Source organism: Tyto alba, unplaced genomic scaffold (genome assembly GCF_018691265.1).
Source record: "Tyto alba isolate M040663 unplaced genomic scaffold, T.alba_DEE_v4.0 Super-Scaffold_2, whole genome shotgun sequence".
NCBI lineage: Eukaryota > Metazoa > Chordata > Aves > Strigiformes > Tytonidae > Tyto > Tyto alba.
The window spans coordinates 46,517,224-46,537,554 of NW_024881282.1; the positions used below are offsets into that span (position 1 = coordinate 46,517,224).

General features: G+C 41.4%; 2 protein-coding genes across 2 annotated transcripts in view; both read right to left on the minus strand.

The window, feature by feature from the left end:
• Nucleotides 1-2,356, minus strand: part of OTOGL (otogelin like) — a 107,875-nt gene extending 105,519 nt beyond the window's left edge. Inside the window, exon 1 of the mRNA XM_042793212.1 lies at nucleotides 1,050-2,356. Coding sequence (XP_042649146.1) covers nucleotides 1,050-1,118 — 69 coding nt within the window. The 5' untranslated portion in view covers nucleotides 1,119-2,356. The remainder of the gene's footprint in view (nucleotides 1-1,049) is intronic.
• Nucleotides 2,357-2,453: 97 nt separating this feature from the next.
• RPS16 (ribosomal protein S16) lies at nucleotides 2,454-5,871 on the minus strand. Its single transcript, XM_042792378.1, has 6 exons — nucleotides 5,775-5,871; nucleotides 5,630-5,685; nucleotides 4,833-4,934; nucleotides 4,016-4,112; nucleotides 2,817-2,864; nucleotides 2,454-2,653 (listed from the first exon to the last, which is right to left on the minus strand). Exons 2-6 carry the CDS (start codon nucleotides 5,675-5,677, stop codon nucleotides 2,508-2,510), a joined length of 441 nt encoding a protein of 146 aa, XP_042648312.1. The 5' UTR covers nucleotides 5,678-5,685; nucleotides 5,775-5,871; the 3' UTR covers nucleotides 2,454-2,507.
• Between the last annotated feature and the right edge of the window lie 14,460 nt (nucleotides 5,872-20,331).

The following is a 20,331-nucleotide window of genomic DNA, read 5'->3' on the forward strand; positions in this document are numbered from 1 at the left end:
AAAGGCTTGTTTTTCCCCAGCTGAACCTAATTAACATCTATCAAAATGCCAGTTTTTACAGAACTCAGGAATTCAAGTAGTCAAAATTGAAGTTAGCCATGAACAGCATCTTCTCCTTAGAAAGCCAGGCTAGGAGGCAGAACATGGCAGTTTTCAGCAGCCCAAGAGCTAGAATAATTTGTGAGCAACCCTACTACAAGGTAGAACCTCTGAGGGAACTCAGTGGATGAGAAATGGGTCAGACCTGAGGGTGCAGAAAGGGGGGAACTGAGGAAAGCAAACCATGCATCTTGCCAAAGGGACAGCAAGTGTCTGGAACAGAATATCTCGTTCACTTAGCGTAAGACAAAAAATCCTGGTATGTAAATTGGTGATAGAATACACAACAGGCCCCTCTGCTTCAATGGGAGTGCAAGGGGTTTGAATAAGAGCGTTCTACTTTTATTCAGGTCATGTAGTGCAGTATTTTGTGGCAGACGCAGACAGCTAAAATGGGAGATGGATGGAGAATTCTTTTTCAGAAGGAATTTCTTCAAGTTACACGTTTAACTCTTTAATAACTGCACTTCAGCAAAGATGCCTTAAATGCCTTTCTACAGAAAAAGCAGAGACATCGTAACAAATATTAACATTTATAAAAAGCCACAAGCACCTATTTTCCTGAACTAGAGAAAAAGGGCAAAGTTTTACTATTCTTTGCAGTTCCCCAACCCAACTCACAAAGGAAGCTGGTTTAACTTCATGTTGACTGGGAACACTAAAATGACCTACCATTAAACAAGTGAGAGAAGAAATGCCACATTAATAGAAAGCCCAACAAAAATCTCAAGTATCAAAGTGCTTCTGTAGCAATTTCAGTACCAGCACAGAGCTGTACGATAGACACAAAAATACCAGGTTTAGAGAGCAATACACCAGAACCGAGGCTCTCAGTTGCTTAGTCTTCAATGGTCCTTCCAGTTCCTCTCCAAAATGGTTTTCAAACATAGGAAACACCAGCCCGGGGCTGTGCCCATGCCCATTGGGTCAGCTCACACCCGAGGACTCACGTAATTACTTGCAACTCTTCCAAGAGACAGAATTAGCCTTTCCACCAGCCTTTTGTTGGCACATCCCATGTCTTACTCAGAACTCCACTCTTCTTTTTTGGCTCCTGGGAGATCACTTCCAGAAAAAAAAAGGATCTTGTTTCAGTGGACGAAACTGGAATTTCTCCAACATTTCTTTTCATGTTTGATACACGCACCCTAGCTAGACCTTTGAAAATTACTTCCATACTTTCAGCTCCAGGTTTTTCCCACGAACTTCCCTAAGGCCTTCAAACTGCCTCATCTAGCTCCTGACTGACATAAGCAACTGTCTGGCTTCTAAAGGGATTTTTCTTTCTTCTCATTAAATCATTTAATATTGTTCTCCAGGTCTACATCCCTCTTTGCTTGTACTGTGTGAGCCTGTAGTTGAAGGATGAATCATTCAGACCCGATTTTCTAACACAAAATCCTTTTTACATTTTACATTTAAAAAATACTATTTTGAAACACAATATATGAGGTTTGTTACTTAAATGTTTCCTACATTTAGACATACTAATCTAGAAAACTCTGCCTCCATATTCAACAAACTCCTTCCCCTGCCCCTGCCTGACAATGTAAATTTTAAACACGAAGGTCAGAACAGCTGCCTGAATGCCCACTTGGGCACTATGTTGAGGGAGCTGCCCTCAAGGGGGTAAATTCCTTGCCCCTAAGCACTAGGCAAGGTCAAACAGAGGCAGTTCATGCAGACTACACTCATTGCCACGTAATATTCCATAGTGGTGTGTGGAACTTTGCTCTCAGGGTGGTATTTCAGGTGCAGGTAGGAGGAAAACATAAGTCCTTTGCAAGAACACAAACTGCCAGCACTGAGGTGTATGCAGAAAGATGCTCTGCATGCTGCATTATACTAGGGCAGCAAGCCAAAGCACATCACCAGACACTTGATACAGAGGTTACCAGCTAGGAATCGGAGCCACACCTGTACACATCTTGGACTAGGTCTGTATCCAGGCTGACACAGACATTTCCCCAGGGGAAGCATGTGGGCTCCTCACGTTGGTTCGTAACACCATGAAGAGGGACCATCCAGGTACAAGGAAAGGTCCATCTTTGTTTAAATTTACCAGAAAGGCAAAGATTGAACTCTGCTTTCACGAACAGCTACACTGGTGCGGGTACCCACAAAGAAATAGGATGTAAGCCTTCTTTATTGTTCTGATAACCACACATTCATCAAAAGGAGAAATTTTCCTTTATTCCCTAGATCCTATCTACCTAGACTTACTATGGAGGGATAAGAGAACTGACAAAAGCCCTCTGATTTTAATACTGATCAATCTGTGTATCAATCTTAAATTGACAAACAGTGAAAAATCTATTTACCCACACAGAAAAATGCAATTCAGAAACATGAAATTTATATCAAATTCTCTTGGTGTTTATTGACTCTCACATGACCAAAGAACGATTTTAACGGTAAGACTTCTGGTAGCGAGCACGAGCACCAGGTCCTCCAAATTTCTTGGATTCACAACGCCGAGGATCTGCAACCAGCAGAGTCCTATCATACTGGATTAGAATATCCTTGATCTCTTTCTTGGAAGCTTCATCAACATCTGTTTTAAAAAAAAAAAAAAAACAACAACAACCAAACATAAAAACCTTCAGTTCAAGAAGTTGCACATAGAACAAATCCAAATTAACATTTTTTTTTGCACCAAAACTACCAGAAGCCATACATTTCCACTTAAGAGTAATACACCAATCAAAACAACTTACACTTTTGATAGTAAGCCACCAATGCTTTGGAAATAGCTTGACGGATAGCTGTTAAAAAAAAAACCAATGGATCAGTACAGAATGCAAACATATTTTAAACACAAAGTGCCAGTTATCTGAGAAACTTGCTGTCTTGTTTTTTGCCAAATTGCCCCTTCTCTCCTTAATCTCCCTTCCCACATACTCCACATGACCTTTACTTTGGCAAATTGGAAGAAATCTGTGCCAAGAGGCCACCCATAGTTCACGTGTTGATTTGACAACGGCCAGCTAGCCAAGGAACTGTACAGGGGCAGTCCTGACCACCTTCTCTCCTGAGAGCTAACATAAGTTCATCTTCTCCCTACAAGCAGTCAACTTTCAAAACCCTTAGCAACACAGCTCTCTGCTATGTCTCTCATTTCCAATCAGGATAAAATTGATCAGTGTGTTCAAAGACAGTGGCAGCAAAAGGGACAACAGGACAGTATGAGCAGTTCTTCTAGTGTATCTCGACAAAACAAGCCCGTAGCATTGTAACAGTTATTGGGACTCAGTCCAGGAGTATCCAAGTAACTGTGAAGCTGATGTTAGGCAGTTATCTGCCAGAACATCAGGATCAAGATTTTGATGAAAATCTGAATTTTTTTAAAAACTACTGCAATCAATTTTGGAAATGAAACACATTTCTGCTCTTTATGCAGTTTCAGCTGCACATCACTAACCTAGACACAAACTGCAACAGCAGAACAAATCTATCATTTGTAAAGAGTAACTCTTATCAGCAGCTAACGCAAGTAGGTTCTCAATCTTCCCTGCAAGGGGAAAAAACTGCCTAGCTTTGCAGGCCAGCTGAAAGATGGTCCTGAATAACCTGGGAATTTACAATTAAGATATAATTTCTAATGATAAATCCCTTTTCCTCTCCCAAAATCTTTGTGCTCAGCTGCACTTGAACTGTCCTCTCACAGTGCAAGACACAAAGATCATTTCCTCACATTTCCTCCAAGTTTCACAAATTTACTTCATTCAGTTTACTCTAGATGTTACAGCTTTGCACATAAAATATAACCACTAAGGCCTTACTAAAAACTACATTTGCGCAGTGAAAAAAGAAACAGAACATCAAGATGCACAAGTTACTATTCTGAACTCAAGCCTCTTCAATATGTGGCTTGACCTGTTCCAGCCCTCACCAGAAATCCCACCAAAACTCATACCATAGATTTGTGCTACATGGCCACCACCCTTTACACGGACTCTGATGTCAACACCAGCAAACCGTTCCTTCCCCAGGAGGAGGACAGGCTCGAGCAGCTGGGAAAAAAAACACAGAAAGAAAATTCAATTGTGATCAGAAGCAACAAGGATTAGAGCTTTTAGTAGGTTTACCAGACGTGAAGTTACCAAATGTTCTGAAAAATGGACCCTTGATTTTACAAGCACACATCCAAATTAAGTATATCTCTGGCAGTGTTCTCTGACATCTCCTAGTACTGTTGTCAAATAAACTTACTGAAATCTTGAATTCAACTTTCAAAAATCTTAATAGCAAAGCATATGCACTTGGGAATTAAGAGTAAAGGAATAGTTTAAGCAGAATGCCGTAACTACATCAGCTTTAGAAAAATAAATTGAAGAGCTGAAGTAATCTGTGAGTCATTTTCTCAACTACTTATTACACTTTATCTACTCGGTTTTCGATGCTACGTCCTAAAGAATCTTTTTAATAGGAGCGTTTTAAGTTACCCGTGTCAATTAAAAAAAAATGGATATGAAGTGCTCAAAATAATTCACATATTTACATTAATATACATTATTCAAGTTAAGGAAAAGGCCACCCTTCCCAACAAGACAATCATAGGAGGACAGAGTTCTGAATTTACTAACAGTGTCTATGTTTGAGGTAATCAGATAACACACAATCAAAAAATTAGTACTGTCAATAAGGCAAGCAACTTTTCTTCATCCCAATACAATGATGGGTGTAATGGCATTTTAACATCCAAAGCAGGGAGGGGCTTGGTGGATGCTTACTTTATACTGCAAAGTTCTGGGCTCAATCATTTCCAGAGGTCTTCCATTCACTTTAATAAGGCCATTTCCTCTCTTGCAGTGGGCCACAGCAGTTGCTGTTTTCTGAAAATCCAAATGTGTATTAGTACAGCATTTCATTTTTGCACTACAAGCATGAAGTGAATTTCTATTTAAACAATCTAAAAATCTTAGGTTTATGCCCAAGATTAACATCTCAGACTAAACAAAACAGTAGCACTCTTTACACTCCCAGATATCGACTCATAGTATGAAGGCACTGTCCTAACAACATTGGGTTTATATTTATCTAGTTTTAGTTATAAACGAGAGAAAGATACCCTCTTCGTTCTGCAACACGGTTCTTCTGTGGCTCCTTTCCTCACAAGAGCCAGTTACTTAGAATTATTCGAGCCACTGCACCCTAGCAGCTCAAACTTTCATCTTCCCACCACCTCCCAACATGGCTCTCGGGCACCGGCAACGATGAGCCTAGTCCCTACGGCCTGAGGACGACAGCGACTGCCGCTCCCGAGTACTCCCGAGAGGGCTGGGCTCCGACGCTCAAGACCCGGGCCTAGTCCCTGGGCGAGCAAACGTGTCCCCCCCGCCACCCCCCTCGCGGAAGCGGAACACGTGGGCTGCCAGGCAGGCGCGGCCACCGCCGGCCCTCCCGCGCCCCGGCCCCGCCACACGGCCCCGGCGAGGACCCCGGGGAGCTCCGGGGCCCCGAGCGCCTACGGCCACAGAGCGCGGCCCAGCGCAAGGGACGGAGCGGTACCGCCGCGCCCCGGCCTCACCTTCCGCCCGAACACCTGGACGCTCTGCAGGGGGCCCTTGGCCGGCATGACTGCTCCTGCAAGAAAGAGGGAAGGCGGCGTTAGCGCTGCCAGGGGAGAGGGGCCGAGCGGGGCGGCGGGGGCCGGAACCCCCCCCGACACTCACCCTCCCCTCTGCAGCGGCACCGCGAAAAGACCGAACGGGGCTTCCCAGCCTCTCCTCAGGGGCAGCCGGGCCGCAAAGCGCAACGCCGCCTTCCGGCAGCGCGACAGAGCGCCCGTCTGCCCCGCCCCTGCCCCGCCGCGCTTTGCGGCAGCTCGCAGCGGCGGCGGGCCCGCCCTCAGCCGCCATCCCGGGATCAGGGGACGCGCTTCCCCCCCGGCAGCTGCCGCAGGGGCGCCGTTTGCTGCCTCCCCGCTGGCTGAGGGGCGCGGCTCCCGCGGCCGGAGAGCCGTGACAGGCGCTGGGTTGTGTGCTGGGGGGGGTTAAACGGGGGGGACCGGGCCTTCAGTAAGGCGCTGCACCTCGACCACGGCTCGGTGGCGGCGGGCCGCACCGTCTTTTCCCCCGCGCTTTATTTTTTAAAAAGCCGCTTTCGTCGCACGCACAGAATTGCCTCACCAACTTCTTCTGACCTAAAGGCACGGGGCCCCGCTGGGGGCTCGCCGCCGCTGCTCGGCAGGGAGCCCGGCCGCCTCCCCGCCGCCAGCCCCGGGAGCAGCGCAGCCCCGGCTCGACCGGGGCAGGGTAGGATGGGACGGGGGTGAGGGGCTCACTCCCTGCCCGAGCTCCCCCGAGGCTCAGAGCAGCCTGAAGGACTGCTTGAGAGGGCTAGGGAGGAGGCACAGCCTTGTGAGAGGTCGTGTCTTCAGTTACAAAACCTCTGGTGCTGACACCAAAGCGTACCTTCTGTTGGGTTGTTGGGTATCCCGGTGGCAAGCGGAACCCAGCTGGGCTTCTGGTAATGAAGAGAACAAAGCGATGCCTTCCCCAAAAAGGCTTACAGTTACTCTTTGGACCTCCCTGAGGTGCAGCAGTACAAACTATGTAGCTTTTTTTTTTTTTTAAGTTTCAAAGTTTAGTAAACTGCTGGACAAAATGAAGCATTAAACCAAGTACTCTATTCTAGCATTGTATGCTGAGGCAGATCCTGGAAACTCTTTATACCTGTATAAGTAGCGACCATCGCCTTCAAGGTCAAGGCAAGGGGTTCTTAGATTCAGGGCATTCACAGATCACCATCAATTTGAGCTTTTATCTCTCTTTTCCTTGTTTAATATCTGTTATAAGGCATGGAATTTAAGTGATTTTCAGGCCAAAAATATTTTACTTCTAAGTCTTTGTATTGAGTATGCAAAATTTTCCAGAAGGACAAAACCAGATTCTGTTGATGAAGCCAGGTCGTGCTTCTTAGATATTTCCAACGATAGAGATTTAAATTGCTGTGATTAATTACAAAGTTGGCTGCTCAAATGAAACAATCATTTCCTTTGTCTTTGGACAGCATTTTAAATACTTAACATTAGTCATCAGTCATGTGAGGATTTAAACAAGCACTTAGCTTTATGCAATTTGAGTGATTAGTTCTATTCAAGTGAATAGTACTGTGCAGAACGTGTAAGATTTAGCACATCTCAACCCCTCCCCAATTGTACAAAGCTTTAACATGTGACCCAAAAAGTGATTTTTAAATGTTTTTTAAGGCTGTTTCCTAAGGAGCACGTGTCTGTCATCCACTCTTTCCCCATTATCGGGGAAAGGGGAATGATCGCCAGCTTGTTGGCCAATTTCAGTTAGTTTTCAGAGAAGAAATTTCAAAACTAATTTAGCTTGTACATACTTGAGGAATATAGCTGGCTCTGTGTAAGAGACATCTTTTACTTGCATAATGAAAGCACCTGCAGGAGCTGAAATATTAGACACGACAAAACCTTTATGTATCTGAAAAAGAGAAAACATAATACCTTATTAACCCAGTTAGACAAAAAGATATAGCTAAGACTTGTGATCAACCCAAAGGTGAACCATTAGTAACTGAGTTTTATTGGGTGTTCAGGGTGCTTTTAAAGGAGAAGAAAGCAAATCTAAATCTGTTCCTTTTGTGGCCATTATATGAGGCCTACTGATAAAGACTTGTGGTTTAATACCAGGTACACCGTTCAATGGTGGGTTTTAAAGTGTCTGCTTGTATGAAGCTTATCTTTTGGGTCCTTCAAGATTCATCCTCATTTGAGTGTTTATCTGCTGCGTGCTTTTCCTGGCGCTGAAAACATCCTAGAAGAGGCTGTGTATAAAACAAATGATATGACTACACATGTATCTTTCTGTTAGCAAAATAAGGTAACCAACATGTATTGGTAGTGTTGCCTAGAAGACAAGGTTAAAGGCTTTGTGCTGCTTGTTTCCTTTGCTTGCTAGCATAAAAATGGGAGTAGGAGCTAAAAGGCACATAGAAACCAACTACCACAGAAATTAAGCTGTAACATGGGAAGAGAGAATTAGATCATAAATATCACCATATACAAAAGAAACAAAGAGGAAGATACCAGAATGGAAAAAAAAAAAAAAACAACACCTCAGGTAAGATACTATACTTTTAAGTCCAAACACTAACAATATCCCTACCTAGTTTTACTGAGCACAGAATACTTTAAAATGGTAATGTGTCTTGGATTTCAAAAAGAACATAGTAAAAATCTCCAAGCACCACCTACAAATTAGTCGTCTCTTTTTATTTATAAAATAATTGCACCTGTGGAATGCAAGGCACTTGTTGTTTGGCAGCTTTTTTTTTTTTTTTTTTGACCTTACTTTGTACCAGTGTGAAAACTTACACAGCATGTAAAACAGTGAATAGTCAGGCCCAAAGAAATTAAGGTGTTTTTTTGCTGGTAAGCCAGTCTTACCAGAAAGAGCATTTCAAGAGAAAGCTGGCAGGTTTGAACCCTTCTTGATAGGGCATTTTTATTACTTCCTAACAGGAGGAAAAGTATCTAGATTTCACTCAAGTCTAAGTCCTTGATTTCCCAGTGATTCTGTATTGTACTGACAGATGATCTCATGTATCTTTGTACCAAGTATCTTACAACTAGTAAATCTACGTGGGCGTTCAGTGAGGCTTTAAGGGATTGAGTGTTTCTCCCTGTCAGACCTCCGCCACTGGAGCTGCTCTGACCTCATTGCAGGCTGTGGTGTAAGATGCTGCTGTGTTCTGCTCTCCTCCTGCAGACCAGGCACTTCTGCTTTGTCCGTTTGCTGGAAACAGCTAGGGAATGGCAGCAGGGTATGGCACTATAGGGGAATGTCTCTGACGGTGTCTCCAGCTGTTTCCTCACTTCGCAAGAGAAGAACAAACGTTGTGTAGGTAGCATGGCTCTGTGGGGAGGAGGGCAGGAAGGGATGGCAGGAGATGGGCGAAGGTGGATTAAGCAGAGTCAGTGAGCTGGGCTGAGCAGAGCAGCATTGTATCTGTTCATTTGGAAATTTGCCAGTGGAGCATATGGAAAGCTGCAGTACAAGACCTGGGTGTAAAGTCCACTGCTCACCAATGCCATCAGGCTGATGTAGTGCAAAGAGTGAATTTTAAATGTATACTTATTTGTTACTTAAATGTGGAGATTTCATTTGGCATCCTTATGCAGGAGTCAAATCTATCAAAGATTTCTGCTATTTATGTGTTTGGATTTTTTTTGTATGTTTGTTTGTGGTGGTTTGTTTTGTTTTTGTTTTGTTTTGTTTTGTTTTTTTTTTCCCCTGGGATTTTATGTAGGTTAGAATTTAAAATAGTGACTAGTCTTCCATGTGAAATCGTGATGTTGATTCTCCACTTGGATCTTGCCATCTTTCAAATCAAATTCACATGTAAGTTCAAAAGGTAAACATTCCAAGAGGATGGCATTTTAGCTTCCACTTAGCACAGAAGTATGTAGCTACTGAGAGGGTAAGGCAACAAAGAGTCAGGGTCAATATGTTAACAAGGGCAGCTGTAATGTGACTAAATTTTCTCCTATTTAAAGGAGAAAAAATGCTCTCCAGGGAAAAATGGTGTGAGAATTAATGAGATTATCTTCCTCATACATTGTCTGAAACATTAATACAAAGGTGAGAGAGCTATGGTAAGATATAGTCAGTTCTATGTATGTTGTCATAGAAAATAATAAAAAAAAGTTGTAAAATTAAAAGGGCATTTAGGGAAAATAGGAAGAAACATTTCTTCTACATAGTCCATCACATTTAAAAAAAAAATCATGCCTTCTACCAAAATGTTCCAATTTGCAATTGAATTATACTGTAAGATTTTTTTAGCATAGTGGATAATTTTAACCAGGGAAAAGATCTGTTCATATTTCATGTATGATAAACAAAGAATATTCCCTGAAGTTTTTACTTCAGACAGCAAAATCATTTCTATACGCTTCAGAAGGCTTCTGTCTTGTACAGATTTATACTTTTTGAAAACTAGTGGGTTCCTTCACTGAGAAGGATGAAGTATTTCAGGAAAGAAGATACTGACGTGCTTTTTTTTTTTACAGTCTGAAAGATCTGGAATGCCAGAATATAGTTCTTACTACATTTTGCAACTGATGCGTGCTTGATGATAAAGTGTAATTAGTTAATGGATCCCATTTTTTCTGATGCTTGCTTTTCACAGATCATACTCATCCAGGCAGCAGCTGAAGAGATTTCTAAACTCAATTAGTGCAAGAATGCTGTGACCAATGGAAAAATGTTTGATGCATGCCAGAAAACAAATCTTCCCAGCTCTTAGAAATATGTTCTGAAAACAAATAAGGATCACACAAGATTTTCATATTAATAAATATTTTTTTCCTAAGAAAAGATTTAAAATCTAAAGCAAAATTTTTGGTTTAATTATCCTTCTCTAAGGAATCTCTAAAGCATAAGGACATAAGGATATGGATTATCCTAACTGGTGTTTGTACTGACTCCCATTTGCAGATTATAGATGTTAATGTCACATTGAGATTGAAAACACAAGCCAATTTGTAATGTAGAAATTGACACAGTGATAGGCATATTCACACTGCAATTAATTGCATGTAAATAATTAGCAATAGAATAGTTTCCTCAGGACCCACTGTTAGCATTGCTACTTATGAAAAATCACAATTAATGATTGTCTTGAATTTAGTTTTGAAAGAAAGGGTAGCTCTCTCAGTACAATAAATTAAATACAAAGCTCATCTTGGATCTGAACATATGGACAGATATGAAGTCTCATTGTTTTAGCTCTGTTACCTGACACTGCTGGAATCTGAAAAACATTATGACTTAATTTACTACATGCTTCCTATTTACAATGGCTGGAAATTCATATTATCAGTTAACACAGTTTAGCTGGAAAGTGATAGTATATTAAGTGCTCATTTTAGAATCCATATATTAAAGGATAAAATTAAACATCTAGGATTTTGAATATGACTTGAATTGGAATGACTATGACTAGGATTTGGAATATGGCTTCATTTATGTTCGACCTCTCTTGCAGTATACAAGGCTTTAGTGAAATTTATTTACAATAAATTAAAACTCTTCTCCTGTTCATCTGCAGAAGCTGCTCTCAAGTATGTGTGTGTGAGCTCATACACTCACACTTTCATATGTCAACAGGAATCGAAGCTGTAAGAAGCTGACTGGGCAACAGCCCAGTACCCCCAAGCTACACAAATAAGCTAACAAGTAAATAGAATCACGTACATAAAACTATTTTTTTAGAACAGAACAGCATCTCCAAGCTTCCTGCTGTATTTTGCTGCCCCTGGAGGCTGCTTCTCGGTTTAGTTCCCTTTTTTAGAAACTAAACACAGCAGGGTCCAGTGGGATCCAGCTGCCCTCTCTCAACTCTTCTGCGGGGAGAGGAGTTGTCCTGGGTCTTAGCTTCCGCAGGCCTGTTGGGATCCTTTCTACTTTTCTTGTTAAAGAAATTTGAGGAAGAGTGACCACAGAAATGGCACCTATTTTGCACATCTTTAAAATACAGGCTTTTTTTGCCCCAGTTGGTTTAGTTATGTTCAGATTACAAATACAATATCGCACTCCATGATCTGTAGGTCTACATTTCTCTTTAAATCTCACTTTTGATGTAACACATGCAGACAGTTGCTATCTTCTAGGTAGATGAAAAGGTGCAATTATTGACTGCAGAAATAGGCTATTAATTATGCACACGCTTAATTTGCTGAAACATCAGTCATGGATTAGAGCAGAAAAAGGTTTCTGTGAAGTTATATTAATCTCTACTGAGGTCATTTCTATTTCTGATTTTGAATCTGTTTGTTTTTTCAAGTGAAACATTTTCCATTGCCTGTGGTAAGAGGGCAGATGAGGCAGAAGTATCAGAGCTCGTGAACTGCTGTATACGTATACTTACTGACCTACCAGAGAACTGAGACGTTTTCTCCAGAAACTGGAGCAGCTGAACGCTGGAGGTGAATGAACTCTTTTGGCAAAGCTTTGTAAGGGCTCTGGATGGAAAATCTTCTGGTTATGAAGCGGAGAGAGTTAGCAGAAAGGTAGTGACTGTCCAGCTTGTAGCACTAAGGGAAAATAATGATACATTTTATTCACACACGACTGAATATGGCTAGGTTATCTAGACGCTGCATGCTGCCAGGAGTCATGGAATCGTCGAACCCAGCATAGTCCTTGTCTGGTGTAGAATTGACAAAGCGGTTGTTACCTATTTCCAGCTGTTACTCTTGAACTAAGAGAGAGGTCATTTCTCAGTGCCCTGTTTCATGTTAATAGCTGATGCATTTTAAAGTATTTTTCCACCCCCACCTAGCCTTTTGTTCAAGGACAGCGGTGAAGAAGTCGTAGGGCCTGGTATCTCCAAATGGCTCTGTTGTAGATCTTTCCTCCACTGTTCCCGAGAGAATCTGGCCTGTAATATCTACCCACTAGTTCTACACGCAGTTCGCAGAAACACAAACACATGCAGTATTACAACACGCGTATTAAAATGATATTTTTTTACAAGATCAAAAACAGATAGAAAAAATAAAGTGCTGTGGGAAAGCTTTTAACAAATAAAAATGTCTGTGGAGGCTGGATCATACGTGGGCCTGTGAATAACACTCAGGAGACTATAAACTTTAGACAAACCAGATGGTTAGACAGCAATCCAGATGGTTTTATTTATGCAGACGAAGTTCACATCTAGTGAGGTACTTTGTTCTTCTCGAGAAGGTTGCACACACAAAGTAAAAGAATTATATACGTGTCCTATGATGATGGACTGGAATATTCATACAAATGTAAGATACAGCTCTTGCTCAGAAGAATTTAGAGTCTAAGTAAGATGAAATGTAACGTAGGGGTTGACCAATGATAGAGGAAAGTAAGAGGGAGGCTATAGGGTGTTGCTGATGGGTTTCAAGTAGCAACTAACTCTCCTTTTCAGTATCTTTGAAGTTAACCACACTGACCTTGTATTCCTTTGATTTTAGTTTTACTGCAAAAACAGAAAGTATGTTTGTCTTAACTATAAGGTCAGTTGGTATGCATATACTGACTTTCTCTTAAAAACCGCTTCATCAAAACCTGTTAAAATCTCAAGGTCCCTTGGAATGCCCTGCTTTGTGAATTGTCATCTGTACTCATTCAGCTGTGCTTCAGCTGCTCCAAGAAACTGTTGCCCTGTCTGGTGGAGTCAGTTCTCTGACAGAATAGCAAACAATAGGCGGATGCCAGATTATTTCAATGCAAAGTCAACATCTTAGGGTAAAAGCCTTACACTAGCTCTACTGCTCAGGCAGTAGCCTCCAGCAACACAGCAGTCATAGCATCTTATCATCTATAATGTCTTAACACAAGTCTTTTTTGAAAGTTTATGTCATAATTTCCAAGGAGCTTTTGATCCAGATTTTTTTTTTTCTGTTGATGCTACCTATAGCTTTTTGCTGATTTAGAAAAAAGTATTTCTGGAAAGTGTATTACCACAATCTTAATGTAGGTGTGGCATAGTGACAAATACATAGTGATTAGCAGATTAAGGAGCAAAAGAAATTGCTTTGGTGACTTTCTTAATGTCATTAAAAAAAAAAACCAAAACAGATGCATGAACTTTTATCATCCATTCCTTATGAAGAATCACACCTAATTTGTAAACTCTCCTTCAACAGAGATCCATTCTGGACTCTCCTCCTATTTACATTCCATCCAAATTTCAGTCCTGCTGAAAATTCCATCTTAGCCATATTCTTGTTCAGCTGTTGGTTTTATAAAAGTGTTCTTTAAGGATTATGACTGCTCAGCAGAGCTACGAAGATTCAGAAAATACAGAGCAGAAAGATAAAAGATTTCACTGGTACCAAAAGTAGCAGACTGATCTAAACGTTAGAAAGACCACCTCATGATTTTTTTCTGGAAAGGATTATCTTTCCAAAATAAATATCATAGAAATGATGGCACTAGCATTGCATCTATGAACAACAACAAAAGAAAAATATTTTTAAAAATCAAAATTACTTATTTTGTGGCAATCAAAATCAAGGAAAAAGTACAATATCTCAATACGAGAAAAAATTAGGGGGGGCAAATCACTGAACACATCAACACAGGAATTACAGTTCCCCTACGGAATAGGAGACCCATATGTGTTTCAAAATGTAAAAGAAATGAAGTAGAATTTCATTCTAGTTACCGAATACAGACATTGTATGGGCACTGGAGAAATAATAATGCCTTGCCAAAGCAAGCCACCTCTCAGTGTGAGATATGCATGCTTTGTACATGACCCTTCATGCTCCAACAGGCACCTTGGATGTTGTTTCACTTCTGTAAGCAAGATGCTGCTTTGCACTCCATGGGAATCCATGAGTTTGGCATGTTTCTTCATGAGGAATAAAAATATCATCTATCAACCATATAGCCTCAAACAAAGATATTACTTAGGACAGTGATCAGTAATCCTCCCACAGTGATCATCGTTGCACCTCAAACACTGTGATCAGTTTTGGGCCCCTCACTACAAGAAAGACACTGAGGTGCTGGAACGTGTCCAGAGAAGAGCAGCAAAGCTGGCAAAGGGTCCAGAGCCCAAGTCTTGTGAGGAGTATGTGAGGGAACTGGGGTTGTTTAGTCTGGAGAAAAGGAGGCTGAGGGGAGACCTTATTGCTCTCTACAACTACCTGAAAGGAGGTTTTAACGAGGTGGGTGTCAGTCTCTTCTCAAGTAACAAGTGACAGGATGAGAGGAAATGGCCTCAAGTTGCACCAGGGGAGGTTTAGATTGGGTATTAGGAAAAATTTCTCCACTGAAAGGGTTGTCAAACATTGGAACAGGTCGCCCAAGGAAGTGGTTGAGTGACCATCTGGAATTATTTAAAAGATGTGTAGATATGGCACTTTGGGACATGGCTTAGTGGTGGACTTGGCAGTGTTAGGCTAACAGTTGGATCCAGTGATCTTAAGGGTCTTTTCCAACCTAAATGATTCTGTGATTCTATGATCATTGCCTGTAGTCTTACACAGTAGAAGAGATACTGTTGATGCAAGCTTGCAAAGTCTTGTCAAGTGAAGGAGTTTGGAGGGTAATATAAGTATGGAAATACAAGCTCTGGTGATTTTATACCACACAGAAATCAGTAGTTAGATGGGAAATGAACCCCAGGTTTCAAAAACGTTTGAAATGTCTATGGCATTTAGGTGCCTAACTCCCAAAGGAATACAAAACCTCTGCCTTTAATTAACTTAGGAGCCTGAGTTCTGTTTGCAGAATGACGTAGACTCATAGTCTATATCTAATTGAAAGTTAATCAGATTAGACATTTTGAAAGTATCTGTAACTTTTGAAAATAGGACTTCTGTTCATTATCACTGAAAGTCTTTGGAACATTTATTTTCCATCTCGCATGCTCTCTATATCGAGGGGAGTTGTCCTCTCTGTTCTAGCAAATCCATTATTTGGTAGGGGTTGAAAGCAAACAGGTCAAGTATCTCGCAGACAGGCCAGGGTTGTGCTTGGGCCAAATGCAACCGGGTATTAAGGACTGAAAGAATGTATTCCATTGGATGTAAAGATACTCTAAACTGTTACTCCTATATAAACAGTTTTTCTTTTACTTTTTTTTTTTTTTTTTTTAAATCAAGATAAAAGCTTTTCAAGTCTGTTTATTGTGCATTCTGGACTCAGCTGCTAGTCATTTATTTTAAGAGTTAAAGTATTTTGACAAAAAAGTCACATATCATCTCTACTATGTAATTCAATTCCATGGTCAGTGACATTTTAGATAGATGAGCCATCAACATAAATTTTCACAATCTTCTATCATCCCAAAATCAATTTAATGATAATTATGTATTTTTGCCACATCTTAACAAGCTGATAGAAATAAATTTTTTTCTTCATAGAAAGCATCATATTTCAAATCTGTTAGAATTTGATTCTAATGTATTTGGTGTTTCCTACTTTTTTCTTTAAAATAATAGAACACTTGAGATTTTCCATACTGTATTGATTTTTAAAACATCATTCATGTAGTGTACATGTAATAGAGGTAATTTTAATCATGCTTCAATAAGATAGTAAAATGCAATATTATAATTTTGAACATAATTTTCTGCAGTTAGTTGTATCTCATATGAGCTTGACGGGATACTTGCCTTTCAACAGCACAAAGAGTCAAACCATCATTTGTGGAAAAAGAAAAAAAAGACCATCTTGTCTCTGTTTGATCTCAGCCTGTGCATGCATGAGTTTTCTCTATGCAATTATCAAACCCTGTGAATACAAAGACTTAAACTAACCAATAGTTCTGACTGAACATGTACACAGCCTTTGCCTTCAGCATCAGAAGCTGCACAGTCCCAATCAGTATTCCTGATTTAATTTTAATTCAGTGCCTTTATTGATTGCTTGCAAAATGTGGCCATTTGGAAACTGTAGCAACTGAAATATTGATTTATATAAAGCAGCATCAGTGCAAACTTCTCTGCTTAAGAGTTTGCAATGCACATTTTGTCTAAAGTCTCTAGGTTCCAGTTAATGTCTGCATGTTTGGATTTAAAATTTTGTTGGCATATGTCCCTAAGTAACGATGTGACAACTGCTCGGTAGGTAGCTCTGGTTCAGACAGTATAACTCTGCTCTAAAGAATACATGTAGTTATTCTTTTCCAAACACCCAAAAGAAACAAACACTTTATGGGCTGTTCTGAGAATGAGAAAGCAATCTCAAAATGTACGTGCTTTCTGCTGTTTCTGCATTAACTCTGCAGAGGAAAGACTGGGCAGAGGGCTTAGGTCAGGCAGAGGGGGGTTTACACCTTTTACAGTGCCAGTTCATGCCACTCGAACTACACTGTAAAGACCAACTGATGATTTTATATGTGACCATTACATAACTATCTAGTGGTCAGACCTTCAGCCCTTCTAGTCTGAGCTAGATATGAAATCGTTCACTTAAAGCGACTTTTGCAACTCCTGTCGTCTGTTTGGGGTCCTGAAGAAGTGCTTGTTACCGAAGGCCTTCTCAAACACATCTGAAAACTGCAGTAGGATGTTTTTTCAACCAGTGGTCTATTCATCCCTTTCCCACTCCACATGCCTATTCCTTCCAGATCTCCCCTCCTTGCTAATTCACTCCTTGTCCTCTATCCCTTTGTCTCTCTTTACTTTGTCAAAGGATTGTGACAAGCCTGGAACGGACTCGGTCCTGGTCTAAGTGCGTGTGGGTGGCAGAGGACGGGGAGGGCCAAGCCAGGCTAGCGTGCAGCCCCGCGTAGTTGTGAGTGCCCTTCAGACGTGGAAGGGGAGATCACACCAGTTTGGCATTAAATGCCAGCTGCCATGGGGGTGAACGCTAAAGCTCCCTTAGCTTTTCCAGCACCACCGAGCAAGAACTGCACCTCAAACCCCATCATTACATAGTGGACAGGCTAAACTGAAGTGTGTTTGCACTGACTTAAATTCATCTCAACTGTTCCCTAGTAAAGAACGACTAGATGTCGGCTGATTTACATTAGTTTCACTAACTGAAAAATAATGCTTGAAAAAATGTTGCCATAAACTTTGACGCGGATCCAGAAAACAACACTTTTCAGGCTGACATTGTCAGGGAGCAGGAGGAGCAGGGCTGCTCCTCGAGGTGGGGTGAGCTGGGAGCTGAGGGTGACCCCAGTGCAGGCAGTGCCTCACCAAAGGGGCACCATCCCACAGAGACTGAGCTGGGGGCTGGTAGCAGGGTCCGTTTCACAATTGTTTATTATTTTGTTTTTGTAAGCATAGCTTTCTTTTTGATTTGTCTGTTTCTATGAAAATCCTGCAAGCCTTGGATACCACCTACTTATCAAGAGAAATACTTACTGCCTTAAGTTTTTGGGATCTTACTGTAAAAATATTGTGAATTAACTTTTTGTGAGCTTTGGTCCTTTTGAACTCTCCCATGCCTCCTCTGGTAGCTGCAGCTAACAGTTTGAGAAACACTGTTCTAGCCAATAGTTTGTATTGTCAACAAAATGCTTTGTTAAATAAAAAAAAAAAAAAAAACAACAAACCTGGGAGTATTCAGGCAGCTTTCTTGAACATGAAGCCACTTTTACTGAGATGCCTGCTTGTATTTAGATAACCATAGTATTTATTTGTAGTGAAATTGTCTCCAGAGGCCTCCACCGCCCTAAAATGTTTGCTGTTCTCTCCTCAGGCATGTGCATCCGGCATCACCCCACAACCAAGAGGCTTGAAAAGAAACAGGAACCTGCCAACGATGGGTGGGGAGAAAAGCTGTGGGGCTGCTGAAGGGACCTGGTAAAGGATGAGCAGACGGTGAGAGGCAGAGCCACGGGCTCAGCTGGTCTGAGCCCTCACCTACTGCCGCCTTCCCTGAACTCCACTCCCCAGTCAAGGTCAGACTCCATTTGCAAATTTTTCAAATCATCATTGATGTTTATATGCCCCTTTTTTTTTTTTTTTTTTTCCCCCTCATGATTCGTTCTCAAAAGGCTGTTTCTGCTGCCCCAGGAGAGCGGCAGAAAGCCCCAGTCCTTCTGCGTTTCTCCCTCCATCTCACAAACCTGACAGAGCCCTGGCTGTGCCAGCTTTACTTGCACACCCAGGACTCCCTCTGCCATCTTCTAAAGATAGCAGGAGGGATTAGGGTTCTCCCCTGTAACTCATTGCACAACACTGAAACACATGCCTTCCTGTACAAGCCATACCCACCTCTGTATTTAGGTTACTTTAGCCCATATATTGTTTTTCTGACACACACACAAAAAAAAAAAAAAAAACAAAAACACCAGAAAAAAAAAAAAGGGCCAGATTCACTAGTTTGTTCAATCTGCTTTGTGGCACTCCAGCAATGCAAAGCAACTGTAAAGCCTGCTTAATTGGGCAACTAAACTTTATGACTGCTCTGCATCTCTGAAGAGGTAAAAGGCAGCCAGACTGCACCAGGAAATCTCACCCATCAGTTGGAAAAACTAAGGACATACAAACTCTTCCTCAGACCAGCCCCCAGTCCGTGCAGAGAGGCTGAGCATCATCTCTGGCCCAACTGGGCAATGCTGGCTGCAGGATGTCCGGAGGTCAGGCATACACAGATTTTAGGCAGAGTTTACCTTTGCAGGAATGCAGGCATAGCCCTTTCTTCTTTAAAATTTACTTTTTATTGTTTACAATGCAAGTCCAGTGAAGATAATGGTACTTGAAACATAAAAATTGGACCCTGATCTCATCAAACCCTTTGGCTGTGTGTGAGCAGAAAAACGCCTGAAATCTGTGGTGATGTTTTTAGGATAAAATCTTACTTTTCAGGAGCACTGCTGATGTAAAACTTTGTCTTTGATTCTAGTAACCCATTTGGAAATAGAAGAATAACTTTACTGGTATCAGTCTCATCACCATTTTATCAGTCCTTCTTAGAGACTGTTGTGGTCACTAACATTGTTTGTTTAAAAAATGAAAATAACAGAAATTATCTGAGCACAGGAGGCAGGTCAGGGAGCCATACTGGTCCCGCGCTGTGCTCTGAGCCTGCTCCTGACCCCCTGGGTGACCTTGAACTGAATTCCTAGGTCTGAGCACTATATCCTTTGGGAAAGCTGAGGTCTGGGTTTGAGGCTTACATTTTCAACCTACCCCTTCAAATATTTTCTGTAACTACCTGGTAGTATTTGCTCAAAACACCTCTTCCAGAGGCGAGGCGCTAAATATGCCAGGAAGGGGTTAAGTGGGTCTGGCTGTTTCATAAAGGCAGGCATTTTGTTATTCCCTAAGGAAATGGGAGCTACTTTTTAGAGAAAGAAGGGACATGGGCTGTGCAGAGTTCTAAACTACCCACAGAAATGCTGGAGATTAATTATGTAGAGACTGTAACTTGAATATGAAGTTATTGCTAATATCCTTGTCAGTGAAAACTGTCTCTAGGAAGAAGAATAATTTTTATTCTAAAGCAGGAAGATTTAGTTTAAGATTGTGTAAGTAAAACACCCACACAAAACCTGCTATTCCTTTTCCTCACTTCATTCACATTAAAAAATATACTTGTTCTGTTATAAAGCACTTATTTTGCACTTATTCTTAGGAGTGCAAGTAGCTGGGAAATGTCCCTTTTAGATTTTGCGGCTGCTTAGTTACCACAGCTTCTTGCTATCCAAATAGACTCACTCTGTCAGGGCTGCGAGATGGGGAGAGATAAACACAGGGAGCAATTGTGGCTTCCTGCCACCAGCCCTGCTCGGAAAGCAAGAAAGCAATAGCAG

Coding starts and splice junctions, on each gene's coding strand:
- RPS16 (XM_042792378.1), bottom strand. CDS start 5,677: ATGCCGGCCAAGGGCCCCCTGCAGAGCGTCCAGGTGTTCGGGCGGAAG. Junction 4,935..5,629: donor TCCAGGTGTTCGGGCGGAAG/GTGAGGCCGGGG, acceptor TTGGATTTTCAG/AAAACAGCAACTGCTGTGGC. Junction 2,654..2,816: donor GGTGGCTTACTATCAAAAGT/GTAAGTTGTTTT, acceptor TTTTTAAAACAG/ATGTTGATGAAGCTTCCAAG.